This window comes from Falco punctatus (assembly GCF_963210335.1).
Source record: "Falco punctatus genome assembly, chromosome: 3".
NCBI classification, from domain to species: domain Eukaryota; kingdom Metazoa; phylum Chordata; class Aves; order Falconiformes; family Falconidae; genus Falco; species Falco punctatus.
Genome location: NC_137582.1, coordinates 112,823,738 through 112,842,732, shown reverse-complemented (window position 1 = coordinate 112,842,732; position 18,995 = coordinate 112,823,738). Strand labels below are relative to the sequence as shown.

At 37.9% G+C, this 18,995-nt stretch overlaps 1 protein-coding gene across 11 annotated transcripts in view; it reads left to right on the top strand.

The window, feature by feature from the left end:
- KIF1B (kinesin family member 1B) overlaps positions 1–18,995 on the top strand; it is a 96,485-nt gene that overhangs the window by 3,926 nt on the left and 73,564 nt on the right. For all 11 annotated transcript variants that reach the window (XM_080380906.1, XM_080380911.1, XM_080380909.1 and 8 more), the window contains exons 2-3: positions 1,591–1,777; positions 18,268–18,344. In XM_080380906.1, coding sequence (XP_080237032.1) covers positions 1,672–1,777; positions 18,268–18,344 — 183 coding nt within the window. In that variant the 5' untranslated portion in view covers positions 1,591–1,671. The remainder of the gene's footprint in view (positions 1–1,590; positions 1,778–18,267; positions 18,345–18,995) is intronic.

Below are 18,995 nucleotides of genomic sequence, written 5' to 3'. Positions count from 1 at the left end.
GGTCTGATGGGATGCTTTGCGTACCCTCTAAAATAAGGAACACTTTAAATTACTTCTACCTGGAGTAGTTGAGTGTCTGCCTTTACCATGGGATGGCATTAATGAAGTAATGCAGTTTTATTAAGAACTTCTTGTACTGTGTGAAGTTGTGTCATAACCTGAATTAAGCATGTATAAGTAATTTTACCAGCTGTAGAACTTACTTTAGAGCTGAAATGCTGCTACTTGAGATCTTCTAGTAGTTTTGTATTTTTGTGGCACTGTGATTACAACCATGGAAAGAGCATTTCATTAGATAGGTGGTGTGTAGCTAACCAGAAAAGATGATGTTTAGATTTCTGGCCCATGCGTAGTGACTTGTGCGTGGTAGAGTTCGGCCCACATTACCTCAGATTCAAGATAGAAATGACTGCATTGAGTCAGACCAGAGATTCATCTAGTCTTCAGCAGTGGCCGTAGCAGGTGTTTAAAATACAAGGATAAATCAACCATGTCATCTTGTTCTCAGTATAGTCTTCCAGGTTCTGAGGGTCTGTGCCGTGGAGGTTTTCCTAGCTAAGGGTGGTAGCTTTTCCCTAGTTCTTGATGGCTTTTTTCTTTGAATCTCACTGCTTTTTGAGCATCTTTAGCTTCAGTACTGACTTCTGTGACAGTAGTTAAACTGCTTACTTGTAGACCAAGTGAAAAACTTTGTTCTAATGGAAAAAGTTCCTTGAGGACAATGCAATTGAACCAATCTTTATTAACCCTATGTTTCAATACTGTCTCAGATGTGCCTTGAAGTTTGGATTGTGGGTATTTGGAATAGTTTCCTGCTAACTCAAGTGCTTCGTTGTTTGGATGCAGTAGGATTTGAACAAGTATTTTGATAATGAAGATGAATTTACTAGTGAACATTTGCTGAAGATAGGTAGCAATATTTACCCTGAAGGCAATAATCTTTAATTCCTCTTCTTCCTTAGAGTGCTGTGTCCTTTAATCACTAGATATAGAGTAGGAAATGAGTTTTTATTTCCTTTGTGAAGAGGAATTTCCCAGGAATGCAAAGGGTTCTTTAAAGTTGTTGGGTACACCTTTTTCTCTGGAATGGTGTGTGTATTGAAAGTCAGTGTGATATGGCCCATCACACTTGTGTTAGTTTTAATATTATTGCTAATGTGTTGTGACAGCTAGAGAACCTAGATATGTAGTATACGGTTAGCTACCTCATGCTGAAATCTAAGTAGCTGTATCTTTACTGCTAAAATTATCTTTCGTTAGGTTAAGCCTAACACATGTTGCAACCAGGTCTTCATTTTGGTATTGGCATCCTTACCTTCTGGGAGGAAAACCAAGTAATGAAAACAAATATGTTTGTACACTTCAAAAAAGCTGCTTCAGATGACAGAAGTGACTAAGGAGACAGTGTACTGGTGCTGTTAAGTGTATTTCCAGTTCTGTCTTTGAAGTGACAGCCTTCAGGGAGGTGGGTGGGGTGGGGGTGATTGCAGAGCAGAAATTGAAGTAATCAAACAACTTTGAACCTCCCTAATTGTATCAACGTCTTTAATGCAATAGCTGTAAATAACTAAATTATATTTTTCTCTTCAGAAAACACCAACAAGAAGGATAACCTGAAACACTCTTGATCCCTTCGCTTTCAATTTCTTGACTGCAATACAAGCAACCAGAATGTCGGGGGCTTCAGTGAAGGTGGCTGTTCGGGTCCGGCCCTTCAATTCCCGAGAAACCAGCAAAGAATCCAAATGTATAATCCAGATGCAAGGCAACTCAACCAGTAAGTTTTTTTTAATCTCCTAAGGGAGTCTTTCTCTCGTCTCTCCCTTCCTGCTTAACACTCTTCTTTTTGTCAGAGTAAACTGAGCACGTACCCATTATATTATATAGAATTACTCTTTTAGGGAATCTTCTCTTCTGAGGCTGTTGTTGCAGACTGGATGGTCTCTGAATTTGAATAAAAATTTTGTCTGAATGATGAGTATTTTGATTTTGATGCAGTTTATGGTGTTTGCTTCTGATGACTTGAGAATTCTACAGAAAGATTGTAATACCAAGGTGAAAATTTTCTTTTAACTTTATTAAGTGTGTGGGAATGTCGTGTAGACTGATAGATACAGGGAGACATAGCAGACCACCACATGCGAATTGTTGTGGTGTAACTCCTGCTTGGGCCTGGTGCTTTAGTTCTTGGTGCACTTATTCTGCACTCTGTGCCTTTGTTGAGGAGCATAATTTCAGTGAGAAAGTTGAGGAGAAAAGGATGTTTTATGCTTTATAGATCAGATGTCTAAACAATGTCACAATAGCAAACTACATAAAATCATCTCATTTTCAAACCCATTAGAACTGTTAGGGTTCTTAACTGTTGTGGGTGTAGTTTGGAGGAGAAGACTCTTTTATGAGAAAATGAGTATGGGCACACCATTTATAGATATTTTTTTTTTTTTTTTTTTAGTTTTATTTTTTACATGCTTCTAAAGGTAAAGACAGTATTGATGCCATTTGCTGCAGCATCATTGCTCATGTGTTGACTAATAGCTCTACCTATAAACTGCTGCTGTTATGGTAGTTTTTCATTGTTAGGTAATCAAGTAGAGTCATCCTGTCTATATAGCTATAGGAAATAAGGTTCCAAGAACACAGAGTTACTTTGCTGTCAATTACTTGAGTATTTACTTATGCTTGTTAATACAAAGGAAGTTTCATACAGGCTCCTCCATATTAATTTTATTTTTTTTAGTCAAGGTTGTACTTCAGCCTGCTTCTGCAAAGGAATTTAAGTCCTGGTTGTGGTCACTTAAATTATATACAGTATTTATGGTTTCATTGGAAGAGAGGCATCATACAGAAGAGAGCTTGCTTTTCAGTGCAGTAAATTCTTATCTTCAGACCTTATGTGGAATATTGCCCAAAGAAACTTGTTTTAGTTTGATCTCAAAACTTCCACTTAATTTGGTGCGGAGGGATGTTTAGAAATCATCTCATGTAGAAACAGGTGCTTGTATCCCACCATTGCCTGCCAACTTTCAGACCAAACCAGTGCAGAATGAAAGAACTATAGACTTCATTAGATGGCATTTGTTACAGAAATGCCACCAAGCTGTGAACTACAACAGCACTACTGGTGCCACTGTAATAGGTTTTCTTGCTGCTGTCATGACATGACAGCAGTAATTTTAGATGCTTAAGATTTTTGAACTCCAGGAGCTTGTGGAAGCTGCTTGTTTGTGGTACAGTGACAGAGGTGACCAGTGAATCTCTGGCAAGCTGTCTGAGTTTGAAATGTGGTTCCTTTTCTTGACCAGTGTCAAAAGACATTGGTTCTGTTACTGAATGCTAGGGCTGCACTACAAAGGTGTGTTTTTAAGGAACTGCATCAGCTTTCAAAAGGAGAAAAATGTTACCAGACTTATCTAGTTGGAAATTTCTTCACAGCTTTGGCTATATTTTGTGCTCTGGAAATGTTCTAATCTGTAGCCTTCTATTTGAGTCCTATGGCTCTGATACAAGAAGGGTGATATGACAGATGGTCAGGTTTAAGTCATCAGGGGCCATTACAGACTGGGAAAGGAATCATCAGTTACATGTTTTTACAATCTGGGCTATTTTCCCGCTGTATTTCTCTTAGAGGAGAAATACAGAAGGAAGCAGCAGACAGGGATAATTTTACTTGTTGAGTGGAAGAAGATCATCTAATAAAAGATATGAATAAGGAATTGTTTGGTGGGGAAAAAACCTGAGAAGAAGTCTTTTCTCCAAAGAATCTTCCTAATGAAGCTGATGCACATAACTTCAAGTTGTTCTGGTGTGCTTTTAGGCTATGTGTTAGGTTTGGGGGCTGAGTGCTGTTGCTGTTTGTCAGGATTCTTTTTCATGATCCCTCAGTCTTTGCAGCTCACAGTTAACATTATTTAACTCATTATTAATGTCTGAGGTGGTTGACTAAAAGCCGACTACACAAAGTGACAATGTATTTGACTCTTGTGCCTGTTGCAGCAATTTCAAAATAAAGGGAGTTCAGTAGTAATTCTAGCCTATGGAGGTTCTGCTTCATACTTTCAAAAGTGTTGGTGAAATGATCAAGGCTTACATACCTTGCTTCTGAGAAGGTTATTTTTTCATTTGAACACTAGTCAAGTTGCCAGGAGGCAAATCTAAGAGGCTCGTGATATCTTGAGTAGTGACTATTTTAAGCCTTCAAGACAGTTAACAGTTCCCTTGTCTTGGAATTTAGCCTAATGGACTATTGTGATGGACAGGATTGATGAGACAGTGTGAAGTCTGGTAGCTAAGAAGGGGTTTTGACTGTTACTTAAACTTTACTTCTTTAAGCATTGATTGGCCAAGCTGTTCTACAAATCTTTTGTGGGTCCCGAGTTTATAAACTTGTCCAAGTCTGTTCTGTAAATGAATTGGCTGATACAGGCAGAGACTACATCCTAGTTAAACTGGGGCTAGGTGCTTCGGATTATTTTAAGGAAAATACTGTAGAGATACAGTTAATAAAGTCTATCACAGGTGTGCTCCTTTTATGTTTTTTTTTTAATTGAATGTATGAAAAAAGGAGTGTGTTTTGACATCCATAATAGGGTATATTCTTGAAATCAGAATGTCACCAGGGTTGCTGCTGGACACGCTGCTTTTGTCTGCTTTTGTGTGAATTTGGCTGTTTACAGCTTTTGGGATTGCCTGTCATTCATGGTGGGCTTGCCAGCAAATCAGTGCATCCTCCCGGGTTAGAAAGCTTATTCTCAGTTTTGTTATTGAGTTTAACTTTGCCTTAGAAGCAAAACAAGTGTAATTTTGTTGTGGGCTTGAGGTCTTCTACAGAATTAACTTGTTATCCTATCTGGCTTTTATGTCATTTCCTTGTAGAAGATCAAGACCTTTAATCAAGATCCATAGTAGATCTCCATCTTTCTCATTTCTCAGTGTTTAAAAAATGACAGTGTAGCTGAATACAGTTTTATATAAGTCTTTAATCTCAGGAAAATGGGAGTTCTTACAAAGGTTTTTAGCTCTCAATGTTAATGGCACTTATTTTGAGTAATTAGGACTTCTGTTTTTGTGTCAGAAGGATGCAAAATATGGGAATATTGAAATTGGTACTTGAAACATACTGTTTGTGTATCTTTTTTTCTTTTTTTTTTTTTTTTTTTGCTACTATACTAAGATGACAAGACAAAACTTTTTTCCACTTTATGGTTGCAAAGGTATTGATCCGCAGTAATACACTAGCTTGCACTATAAGAATTGTCAGTCTTTATGTTTTTAAAATACATTGCAAAAATGAAATTCTGCAGTCCAGCTGAAGTCACGTGTGCTGACTGCATTAAGGGGCTGGTATTTTGGCAGAAAGCCTGTGCTGCTCAGATCATATCTAATTGCAGATGGTATCCATTTGAATGATACTGCCAAAAGCTCTTCAGTGGAAACGGGAGAAGTGGGGGTAGGAGAATAGATGATAACAGAGGAATTCTTAAAGACAGGAGAAGTTAGAAGCTGCAAAATCTTACTACTTCAGTTAATTTGGAAATGCAAAATGCTTTCCAAAGAAAAGGTAATGTCACCATCAAATCACTAATCAAAAACCTACTGTAACTGAGTAGGATTATAAAGATGACCATTATTTTTTTATTATTATCACTTAGATATGATATTACAAAACATAAGATTTGTTTCCAAAAGCACCTGCTATCTAAGTGGGTTCAACTGACATAAATGTTTTGTTTTCATTTGGAGTTACCTTCTTACGAGCATATCTATATTGTCTGTTATACAGAGGTCACTAGTAGATATGAACATAAGCCCGTAAGTCTCAGGCGCACGTACCTATTCAGGCCTAGGCACGGTATAGTTGTGCTTGTAGCATTGCCTGTAGTGTAGTCAGCAGTGCCAGGGTTCCTGGTGAGAGAAGGGAAACATCAGTGGGCTCTGAGGGCTTTTCATATTGGTAATTAATTCCCTAGGGTGATCCCTCTGTCAGCAGTCCTCACTGTGTTAGCTTGATGCTGCCTGTTTCATATTTGGCATATTCAGTGGACTTTTAAGTTGTTTTTTGCAGTGGTGGTTTATTGATAAAACCTCACCTATTGTTAAAACAATGTAAAGTTCAGAAAGAATACTTTTGTCTTTGAGATAACTGTGTTTAATTTTTCCAGTCTTTATATAAATGTGAAAATTCATCTGCTTTTAATACTTTCTTTAAATTACTGGGTAGGTGGTTTATCATGCTCTGGGTCAAACTCACAAGCAGCTTTTCGAAATGAATAATTCAAGAACAGATAGATCATGGTCAGCAGTATATCTTGGTCAAATATGTTTTAACTCCTGCTTTTTCACTTTTTTGTTTGGAATGATTTACAACAATATCTTACCCACAATGTATTAATTACTTATTGCCTGTCCACTTAATTAGTTACTGTTTTTGTGATGAGTAGAAAAAAGATTCTGCTGTGTAATAACATGAGATGAAGGTGAACTATAGACTTAGGAGCATTTTGTGTGTCAGTAGATTTTGTATCATTCTTGTATCAGATTGCAAAATGTAAGAAATAAAAACAATGCTGGCAGCTGCTGTCTTGGATTATTGAAACAAAAAGCTAAGCTATTCTATGCCTAAAGACTTCCCTAGTGTTGTGGTTTTTCTGGTGGGTTTTTTTTTCCTTGTTTGGGTGGTTTGTTTTGTGTGGAAGTGATTTGATAATTCTGTATGTAAATAAATAATGCATAAATAAAACCAAATGAAAATAAAGCAGAAGTTCAAGCTAGTAGCTACAAGACAGCATTTAGATATTCACTAGCTTACTCTTAAAGAGCTAAGTAAATGTGTAGAAAACTGAGTTAATGAAGGAGAGAAATAAAGTATCCTACTTGGAATATGTCCTCTGCAATTGATGTTACATTAATTGTGCACTAGATGAGTATAGATAGGTTTCAGCATCTTGTGGATGCCAGTGACAGAGTAAAACGAAAATTCGGAAACTATTGTTCACCTGAGATTGTTGTATGTTCTGGTTTTTGCCATGAACCATATTAGTGTAGAAATGTGCCTGCACAGTCTAGGTTATCTTGAAAGATATGAGTGCAACTGGATCCTCAGGTTAGGACTGAAAATTACCTATTTGGGTTTTAACTCTGTGATAGTCTCTGTGGCTTGGTAATGTTGGAGGGTTGTTTTGTGGACTGTTTAAGGTATTGGATGTTTAATGAAAATAGGCACAGTGCAGTGGTCCCATCTGCCAGTAACAATAGTCACAGCTGCTGCTGTAGACATATGGCAGTTAGGTTCTCAGGCAGGCATCCTTGGCATCGGCAAAACTTCAGAAGGTGTTCTGGAGTTAATTTGTTGAGGAAAAAAGTATTTTTCTTCTAATGGTTGCTTGGTTTTTTTCTCTCTAAGGTTTAGAAAGCTCTGGTCTAAACCTCAGTATTTAAATAAAAAAGTTCATAGAGAATCATCCAATTTGAATTCCTTTTCTGTTTGTGGGTTTTTTTGGGTGGTGTTTTTTTTTTTTTTCCTTCTAAGATGTGTCCTGCTTTATGTGATTGTTCTGGAACAAAATAAAAATGGGTGGGAAAGCAGGCCTTAACTTAAAAGGCTATTGATTTATGGTGTGTTTGTCTATTGATATTTGAAATATAATACTAAAATTGCTGGTATTTGAAAAATAATACAAAAGTCAAAAGTATTGAGAGGTTCATAGAGCAAGGTAACTTCATCAGTAATTCAGGCAGTACTTTATTGGTATACATTGATGGGTATATTGTTAATTTTTGCCTTTTTGTTGTTATGTGGCTCTAAAACTTAGTAACGTCTTTCAAAGAAGCTCAAACCTAAAGGGGGGGGAAAAAGTATGGTTTCCTGAACTTTTTCTTTCTGACCTAATTTTTAACTGCTTCAGTAATGAAAAGACACACCGAATAGAAGAGAAACCTTATTGTGTGTGTGTATGCCTTCAGGAGAATGTTTGGTTTTGTTTTTTTTTCTGTAGTAGTATTCTGTAAGCATAGTTTGGATAGTTTCACAAAGGAACTTGTATCATAGAAACAATTTGGTCTAAATTGCTGATAAGTCCTTACAAGAAACTTTTTAATTTAGACTAGTACCGTGAACATGTAGACTGTAAAGTAATGGGAATTTATATAGCTTTACCTATTTTTATATGTTAAAGGCAAGTTAAAGAGTACATTGTAGTTGTCTCATCAGGAGCATAAAAAAAGGTTAAGTTATTATGTAAGACATTTTCAATGGAAGTATAGAATAGGTGGATTCATTTTTGTAGGTAATCTCAAACTCTCAATCTGTCTTCTGAAAATGCAGAGTTTTAGATACATAAAAGAAAAGTCTTACTCCATTTCTAATGATTTGTGCCTGACAAAAAGCATTGGTTCTAGAAGGATGTCTTGTGTAGTGTTTTTGCTGCAAACAGCTTGGTTTTATTTTTTTTAAGTGTTTCCAGTTTTTTATGCTTGTATCTTGCATGATGAGGTTGTCTTGGGGAAATAAACAGCACTGGAGGAAAGACACTTAACCCCTGCCCTGATTCTCTGGTCTGTAAATCCTCATAACTGGAGTTAAAACTAAATGAATGCTTGTCCAATATGTTAATAGTACATTGCATTCATGGTAGATGTGTTACCGAAACAGGCTCTTTTATGGGAGGATAAATTGTGTGTCGTGTGGAGGGTGGGTGAATTGGAAACTGGTTTGAAAGAGAAGTGAAAGAAGTCACAATAGTAGAGGTCGCCCAACTTCATCTCCTGACTGTGCTGTTACCAATTACATTATTTGTTGCAAGTCCTGTAACAGGTGACAGAAGGCTTAAATGCAAGCTTGTCTCTAAGAGAAAATGGAGACAATTGCTGTTCTCTTTAAATAGGTGCTCCAGTAGTGGAATTTGATGGGGAGTTTGTTTTGCTTCTCCAGTGTTTTTCTAATAGTACTGGGTCATTCTAGGAGTGGTAGTCATAAGGTGGTAACAGGTAACGCTGGATACAGGCAACAAGCAAAGACTCTATGCATGAACATCAGAGCTCAGTGTTGTGCAGGGTTAGGGATTTCTGTTGCTTGTCCATAAGTCTGTCTTAATTGCTGGCTCTGAATGCCCTACAGTATTGACAGTTGATATGTTTTGTTACAAGCCTTGAATACTTTTTTGGAGAAGAAAAACCCTGAGTTTTTCTAGGTGCTTGGTTTTCCTCCTAAAGCCTTTCTCATGGTTGTATAAAAATAACTTGAGAAGTGTTAATTCTGCACGCTTAAAAAAAAAAAAGAAAAAAAAATCTATTTGGAAGATTACTTCAGGGCAGTGGGAGAAGATGAATATTTAATGATTTTTATTATTTATTAATTTTTGTTTAATGGACAAGTAGTGGGCCTGGAGCAAGACCATGGGATGGCTAGAATGTTCTGGGTAACGTTAAAAGCAGGTGGACTAAGTTTAAAAAAACTGTTATAAAGTTAGTATAGAACTGCAGTTGAGAGATAATATTACTAATGAACCCAGAGAAGTTTTCTGTCAGTGGTGAGTAAACAGAAATGCTGCCCCTTTGGAATTAGTGCCTGCTGATGTAGAACTAGGGCTTTAGAGGTGATTCTTTTTAAGAAATGTTTAAATAATGTGCCACCTTTCAGTATGCAAGTGGAAGTAAAGAAAATGCAAATTGTCAATGGGAACTACTGTAAGAATTGGGTATTTTCACTACATGAATCCTTTAACATACTGAGGCTGGCAGAACTGACTCCCCAGGATTCCAGTGCTACATGATGTTCTCTTAATGTAGTGTTGGCATGTGTCTGAAGGTCAAAATGGCCTTTGGAGAAGGCTGTTGGCTCTTGGAGATGTAGTCACATAAAAGAGGGGGTGGAGGGAGATACTGTTTTATTTGCCTTGAAACAGAAAATGTGAGGAAAGAATTCATCTCAACTCAGAGTGCTTAGCCGTACATACTTGGCCTTGCATACATAGACCTGATAAGCATATTTTGCAATAGACCATTTTCAGGTAACCAGTTGACAATGGAAGTTTTGGAATGGTTTTAGTTCAGGTTTTTGATAGGTAGAACAGTATGGTTCGACTAGCTCCCACTTGGTGCAAAGCCTGTTGGCATGCTGTTCTCCAAGAACACCAGCTGAAGAGATGGTATTTATAGCACTTGGATCTGTAAGAGCAGCTGAGGATGAGAGTGGTTTTCTAGCAGCTTCTGTGAGCAAGCATTTACCTTGCTCTGGTGCTGTTGAGCCTAACTCCCTCCCCCATCCAACCTTTCTCCCAGTACAGGGTTGAAATTCCACAGTAGGGAGAGAATCCGGTTGAATTCCAAAGGAGCTGTTCTTAGCTTCTGCTTGGTTTCCTTCCCTTTTAATGATTTGAAAAATGCAAACAATGCTTTGAAAAGCAAGCACTGCTTTACAAGCTGGAAGTGTCCATTTCCCTTCATTTATCTCTTATAATAACAACCCTGAAAGTCTTTCTTATAAAAACAGTATAGCCATATATCTGATTGCAACGTATGCCTAGGAAAGAAGCCTGTATTAAACGTGTCTTTGGGGTGTTATTCACATTCCAACAAATAAAGAATGCCTGCTCCACCCTGCTCTTGGTAACGAACATATTCTCATTGTTGTCGTTCCAGTCTACAGATGGTGCAGATTTATTTTCCATACCCATGCTTTTTAAGAGACTGTATATTTAATGTTAATTTGGTCTTGTGGAGTCAATTCTGAAAGCCCCAGATCTTTTATATTGGTTAAACTGATTATTCAGACATCATAAAATGAAACTACTGCTTACATTGATTCAAATAATTTGAAGAAGGACAGAAATAAACTATTTGGTATTTGTTTCCCTGAATGTTAGCCCTTTCTAAGTTCTGTCTAGACTCACATGTTTTTTGAAATCTTCTTTCTGTTCCTTTACCAATGATTAATGAGAACAAAACTGAAGACAGCACAGTGCCTTTTTTTACTGGCTGTTACCTCTTAGTAAGTTGGTGTTTGGTAGGAACGTGTACTCTGTGTAGGTTACTGCTACCACTGGGAGGATTATTGAGGCTGATGTGAAGCCTCTTGTGAGATGAAACCTAATTTTATTTCATACATAGAAATTAAAGAGGCTTTGTGCCTTCAGCATTGACCGATGTGGTAGCAGTATGGATGGGAATGGAAGATGTAAATGACAGAAAGCAGGCTGTATTGAACAAATGATGGAAGCTTAGTTTCTCCAGTTCCATACCTTACTTACAGCATTATTGGGTTTCATTTCTGATTGGCAATCAGAATTTGGGTTGTTTTGTTTTGGTGGTTTTTTTTTTAATTATTAATCTATTAGTCTGTCACCTCCCTCCAGCGCAGACTGTGTATCAGCTAATCCCAGGATTTAGCCCAAGTTAATTCTGTCTGCTGGTGTTTGTCTGAAGGGCAAACTGCAGTTAGTCAGTTCCTCACTGGAGCACCCTACAGTGACTAATATGTGGCATGTCTGGTGGCAAAATGCCCTGTAACATGACTCTCATCGCTAACAGAGGTGGAGCTATTGAATCTAGTGACTTGACTTTAAATGCAATGAGGGATAAAAGAGTAAATTCCAATTCTTACTTGCTGTGTGCTTTGTGCTCTTGTCTCTATATTCCAAGAGCTTATTAGAAAGAATTGTTTGCATCTCCAGATACTGAACTGCAGATAATTTCTAACCTGCAAAATCTGTAACGTGCTGAGGAGCAGCGCTGACTGGGATGGAAACAGATGAGTTTTGGACTGTGAATTCAGTGTTGTAATCTGACATGACATTTAAGTGGTTAAGAAGTAGTTTTGGACATTCTTTTTGTCTGCAAAAATATTGATATGGCTGAATAGATGGGAATGGAATGAGGGGGCTGTTCTTGTATAAGTTTGCTTGCTCCCCCCCTCCCCCCCCCCCCCCCCCCCCCCCCCCCCCCGCTCTTTCTCTGTAGGTTTCACACTCTCTGTTTACTTGGTTAGTTTTAATGGGGAGTGGAAGTGCAAGTCCAGAAATGAAGGCTTGGAGTGGGAATGTGTTTATGTATATGTTTAGGAAGGGGTGAGAAGACAGAGCACTGCTTCCAGAAGTGTCCTAGAAGACTTTAACTTTGCATCACCTCTCTGTTGTGTTCTGTACTCAGGTTATAATTGTAAAATAAATAACATATTTGAGGTCTGCTTTTTGAATTTGAGCTTCAACAAATCAAGATTGGATTGTAAGGCAAAAAAGTTTAAATATGCAAAATAATACAGATCACAAAATACATGGGTGCTGTTTCAATAGCGAAGTGTTATTTTAAAAGTTTGGTAACAGTTTTTGCGAAAAGTAAAAACTAGCAATGAATTTGATCTCATAGATTTGAAAGGTTGAAAGTGTATGTTATTTTTGTGCTAGCTGATAAAGCAGATGGTGAATGGTATGAAAAATGTTAATTAAGGAACAAGTAGGATGGACTGTGGAAGCACCTTATGCCAAGAAATGAAGTTACTTGTTTAAGTAAATGCATTTTAAAATCTAAATGTTATGTGGAGATTATTTTCTTACTGTTGATACAGCACATCTAAAATTATAGTTCCTTCATTAATTGTGCTCCTGTTTTCTCCTTATCTTTTATTAGGTTGTACTGCTCCTTCTATATACTTGTCCTGTACCAGGACTAATTAGTTAAAGTACGTGGGTCTTCATAATGATAGGAAATTTTAGATTGTTTGGTGTGAAGACATTTGTTTTGAAACTGTTGGTCAGTGATATGTAAAACTCATATGTTTGTAGTTACAGGTATTGGAAAACTACCACTGAACTTAAACAACTAAGCAACTAAAAAGAATTGTTTAAAGAACTTGAGCTTCAGGGAATATATGGATGACTGCTGCTTTAGAGACACCTCAGATGGCATACAGCAGCTCTGTATGACTTGCTGTAGAACCGTAAGGAGAAATAAGCTTTTAAAATGCAAGCTGTGTCTCTAGGCTGGGATGGCAGTGGGTGTTAAATATACAGCTTCAAATAAAATGGTAATGCTGCATAGCTGTTCACACATTCTATTTAGTCTGTTTGCTTACCAAGATAGAAAATGGATATACATATTATGCCTTAAGGTGAAGCATATTATTAAAATTTTCTGGTAACTTGTAATTTATGTAAAGAAAAGGAATAATATGGGCATTTATCTCCCTCACCCAAATTAACAATTTGTAGAGTGTATTTTTAAAGCATTCATGTTCTCATGCCTTTTCATCAGCCTTCTGTTCCAAAGGTAGATGGTGGACATTAACCCAAATTGTGGTTGCTCCTTTGATCCCAGAAGAGTGTTTTAGACGCTGCAGTCAGAAAATAGTATCTTCAACTTTTTCATCCTTTCCACGTTTGAGTTAATGCATGTAACCCTTTTCAGTAGCAACGGTATAGGAGATGGTGACTTTGTAAAATATCCCATCTGTTGCAGAATACTTAACTTGTGGAAAGCTGAAAGATTCCACATGACCTAAGAAGTTGGCTCTTGGTGAAGCAAGGGGCCTGAAAAAGGGATTGAGTTTCTCAGAAACTGGCTGCTTAGACTAGCTCCAACATTCAAAGTTGCTACGGTGCCATGCTGATGGTAACTAATTGTAGCTGCAGCACAAAGCTTTAGTGTCAGTTTGCAAACAGAAGAGTTAATTGCCACACTGGACCTTTGAAACAGCAGATAAACAAATTTATTCTGTAAGATAAAAAGGCCATTAATGTGTTCCTGCTGTGATTGTCTGCCTCATTGCTGTTCTCGTTTCCTGAGGCTCTGTAATTAAAACATTAGCTTGCTACCATACCGTGAGTCTGCTATGGTGAGAGGAGATAGATGACGACCTATTTCATGATTCACTAGTACAATTCATCTTAGCCTTGCATGATTTAAAAAACAAACAAAACAACTGAAAAGCAATATTGGAGACACTGGAAATAGTCCTTTCTTTAAAATTCTACTTGTTTCCTTTTTCAGGTGAAAACACAGCTTGCTGAATAACATGGTACATAAAATCAGTGTTGCCTACTCACTCTAATTTCTTCATGATCATTCCTTTTTTTCCAATTTGGTGTATGAATTTAGGATAAAGCTTACCTGTACTGTAAGAAGCCTTTCAATTTCTTCAGAAATATCCTTTAGTTTCCTTTAAAAAAGCAGCTAGATTTCATGGATTTGCTGGTCCTTCCAAAGATGATGCTTGGTGCAGTAGACCTTCAAGTTAGGTCAGTTACTTCCACTTGAATTCCTGGTTTCTTAGCTGCCTCACTGTCATCTTTCAGGTGTCTTTTCTCACATTATTGCATATCTGATCGCTTGGTTCAAACTGAGACCCAGTGAGACATGACTGATGCTGATAGCTACTTACTTGGTGCTCAGTGTTCCAAATGAAGAGGGTTTCAGTCCAGTTGAAATCTGTTGAGGTTGTAATCTTACATTTTCTTAATTCAGCCAGCTCTGCTGGATTTATTTGTAGACAGACTGAGAATTCTGTTAAACCAGTGATTCTGAAACTGGAGGATGTAAGACTGTGTAAGGAACAAGAATGGGCATAAACAGACTTCAGGCTTGGATTAGAGGCTGAGTGAAAAGCCTGTGACTGGATCACGCTAGTGAGGGATAGCATGCAGAGTTTCTGGCAGCCAGGAGAGGTTTCCTCTTACCCGTTCCTGCTGCAGTGGAAGGTTTTGGCCAGGCAGCTGCATTCCCAACCTCTGACAGAGCTGCCTTCTTGCACGTTAATATCTTTCCTGATATGATTCTGAAGATATGCTTTACAAAAACCATGCATCCTAGAAAGTAGTTTTCAAAATAGTGACCTGGACATGGAACTTTGTGTGAAGGCGCGGAGGAAAGCCTGTCTGAGAAAATAATGTCTTTTTTAAAAAAGAAAAGTGGGGCAGAGTGGAACCACTTGCACAGATCATGGTGCCTGAACATCACAAGTGTGGTGGATCAAATTTAAGCTTGAAGCAAGTAGGATGAAACTATAATGGCAAGCTTGTAATGCCTTTCGAAACACCAAGCCTATTGCATAGCTAGAGATCTTGTCTTTCATGGGTGTTCAATGTACCTTTATGTCTAGTGAGCTTAGTGGAAAAATTGGCTATCCTTTTGGTTAAATGTTTGGCTTCTTTGCTTTCTTTTTGGAAGTGGTAGACTTCCTAGAGATTTTTAGGGTGTTTTAAAAAACAGTTAATGGGAAGCATGTATTTTCACATCAAACCTAGTTTTGTATAATACTGAAATAATATGCTACTTGTTCTGTTTTCTGTTTCTGACACAGCAGAATCTTAGAAGGCAATTAAATTGTTTGCTTGGAGAGACCAAGTGCAGCTTTGCCTTGGCCAAGAGAAATGTCCGTTTTGCTTATAGACAACAATATAAAAATGGAAGAGAATAAGTTATGAATACTTGCTATTTCACTGTTGATTCTGAGACAAATCAATTGTGCCACGAGGTAGATAAGCGAGATTGAAGTGCTCTTTCTGATGGCATTTGCACCTTCAAATAAAACGGCATCAATGTGACATTTGGGTAACCAATGCCGTGACTCCTCTCACGTGACTATTATCAAGAATTTGGCTTACAAAGGTTTGCTGTTGAGATTAAGCAGCAGAATCTATATTGTCAGGAGAGATGCCAACAATACATTTTTTTCAGGTATCTACTTCGAATTGTGTTATACAGTACCTAGGAATGGATTCTGTTTATTGCTGCTTTTTTTCTGCTTTCAATGGTTAGATGGCTTTCCCTTGACATTATAACCCAAAACAACTGAAGAAAATAATAATGTTCACCCCTAAAGGTTGTTACTTTGAACTGATGTGGAGCTTGGTTTTTATTTGTACTGCTTTTTTGGGTAGGAGCTTTGGGTACAAGGCATTACTTCTTCCTTACCTTTCAGAGCTTGATGTTAAGTAATTGAATAAGAAACGAGGATTTGTTGAATTGTAGCAGTCTGTAATACACTGGAAGGAGAGAGCTCATTCAGATTTGGGGCAGGGGGGCTGTTCTCTGGGGTTTGTTATGCACTTTAACTTTAGAACTGGTTTAATAGCATGCTGTAGATGTACTGCTGTTTGGTTAAAACCAGCAAAGGAAACTAAAGCCATATATGATTGCTTAGGTTACCAGTTTGTTATGTGTTGATACCCATGTTGCTCTCCAAAGCCACAAGCACTTTTGCCATTTGATACTGTACTGGTGCAAGGCATATTATTCATTGGCTTTGCATGTCTATCAGCTTTTATAAGCAAGAATGTCAGCTCAAGGTGCATCCAAATGAAATGGAGTTGGCTACAAGAAATAGTGTAGCAACTGTTGCTATTTGCAATCCAGACAGTGATCTTTCCTCCACATTGTGATTTTGGACAAAAGCCTTGCTCAGGGACACAGCATCTGGTAGAAGAGTGATTTAATTTTAGTGGGGATTCTCTAACGACATTTTCAGAGATTTCGGTGCAATGTGATGTTAAGTTCGTGTTTGAAATAATAAGAGATGTGGGTGTTAGAAGTCTTATTTATTGCTGAAAGGAAAGGAAAAGCCTCCATCTCCCAAAGCATAGTCTAACTGGCACAAATATGTGAGAAATAAGCATCCTTTGTTTAGAATGACTGATACCAGGATGTAAATCATCCCCAGGAAAACTGTCACCACCTTTGTATAGCTTTTTTCTTTATAGATTTCGTTTGCACGTACCGTAATCTGTGTATCGCTCCCAGAGGCAAGTTGCTGGTTTAGATGGAAATAGGTGTGTGTAAATCCAAGGTGGTTTATCTAATTCTGATACACTCAAGAGTATGCCTTTTTACGGTCTGTCCTTACACAGATGGTGTTGAAAACAGCTGCTGGAAAGAATAGATTTAAGTATTTCCAGTGCTGTAGTACTGAAAAGAAGAAAGCAGTAGAGATTCATTTCTGCAGCAAGAGCAGAACCCTCATTGGAATACAGAAACAACAGACATTCCATATGCCATTAAAATGACAGCTGAATCTGTTCTGTACTGCCTGTCTGTCTGTCCCGTTCCCCCCCAGCAAAGGTTATAGGAAGCTGTTTTGTTGCGGGGGGGGGGGGGGGGATGGGGAACCACAAACAAACAAACAACCCCAAACAACCCCAAAACCAAAACGCAAAACAAATGACCAAACCAAAACCAACAACCTGAAAGGTATTTGGAAGAGCTTTCGTTAATTGTGGGGAATGCACAAGTGTGGGTCAGATATTGAAAGAATTAGAGGATGTGAGAAAAGGAAAAGAGCATAAAATCTACAGATTAAGAGAAAAAAAGGTTTTTTAAAAAGCACATTTATTCTGGTATTTGTAAAGTGTTCAGTGACTAACTCACTGAAGGTTCTTAGATTCTTACGTATGAATACCTTGGAAAGAAAATGAAGTCAAGGATTGCAAGAGCTGAAAAGGCAGTTGGAGATCAGCTTTTTGATCTTAAGTCAGGGATTTAAAGGCTATCACATGGGAACTACACACAAGCATTTTTTCGTTATGGCTTTTTTTTTGTGTGTGCGTGTGTGAATTTCATCATAGGGGCATTGTATATTATACAGAAGTTCCAGAGAGAGAAAGTACACAAGTTGGTCGGGGGTCACTACGGGATTCAGTGGCTGTATGCTTTAAGAACATTTACCAGTTATTTGGTTGGTTCAGTTAATGTCAGCCCTAATAAAAATCTGTCTGTAGGCTTTGTGCATATAAAAGAGCATTGAAATAAACTACGCAGACAATCTCTGAAATGTCTATAGATCCAGCTTTTTTTTATCTTCTTCCATGCCCTGAAAATACTAAGCTGCTTAAAGCAAATCCTTCTGCAATGAGCTCTTGTACTGTGTAACATGTATGTCAAAACAGACTTGAGTTGTGCGGCTGTGAAATCTCCAGGGATTCTTGAACTCCTTGTGCTTCAGATTGCCTTCCTTGCTAATAGTCCTCAACTGATAAAAGCCTGTACCATTCTAAAAGGCAGGGGACCAGGATGACCTGCTTCTGGTTTTCTGTCCAACAGAAGAATTTTGTTTAGCAGCAGCATTCCTTCTAGGATTTTTTTCCCCCCTTGATTTATTTGAAATAAGGCCTACAGAAACATTGTGTTAGGAAGCTGTGCCTCTATTCCTTCAATCTTATTACTCCTGTGCAATGTGGCAACTCTGTGAATACTCAGATTCACATGTTAAGTTGAGGGTCAGCAAGCTCATTAATAATGCTCCTAAATGTTGAGTTAGCTGAGTTTGAATGTTATTTCTTGTAGGTATTATCAATCCAAAGAATCCTAAGGAAGCACCAAAGTCCTTCAGCTTTGACTACTCTTACTGGTCCCACACATCGGTAAGTTCTTCTACAAAAAAAGTGTTTTTTTTCTTGTTGACTGGCTCGACACTAACTGCGTTCTCTTCTGATCATGCGATCCTTGTGAGATGTTTCTGCACTGTCTCTCTCGCCCTCTTTCAGGTTAAAAGCTTGTCATTGTATGTTGTCTTTTCCTGTTTGGGGGAGAGCAGAAAGAAAAGATCCTGGAGTTCAATAACAAGTTGTAAATATTTGAAAGATTACTGAAAAGTATTCTCCAACAGTGTTCTGTTCTAAATATTTTAAGGATGCCTGTGAACCACAGTTAATTCAGTTTTGTTCTTAGACAAGTGAAAGTTGTTTGAGTTCTTACAGATCAAGGAGAAATGTGGTGTGGATTCCCTTGGCAGATTTGGAAAAGACAGAGTAGTGATACGTGTTTCTGATAGCTGGAAAAGCAATAAACTCTCATCTAGCATCTCTGCCCCACCCTCTTGCGAATTGGTGCTAAGGTCTTGCCGACTTCCAGTAATTGTTTTGCAGCAGAACTGTGGTGTTCTGCCATCTACCCCTCCCCTGCCCTATTTTCTCAAAAGATATAGAAAGAAAGGATAATGTGTTTCTCTAAGATTAATTTTAGTTACTGGGATGGTGCAAATAAGAATTAATATTTCTGAGCAAATCTGTAGC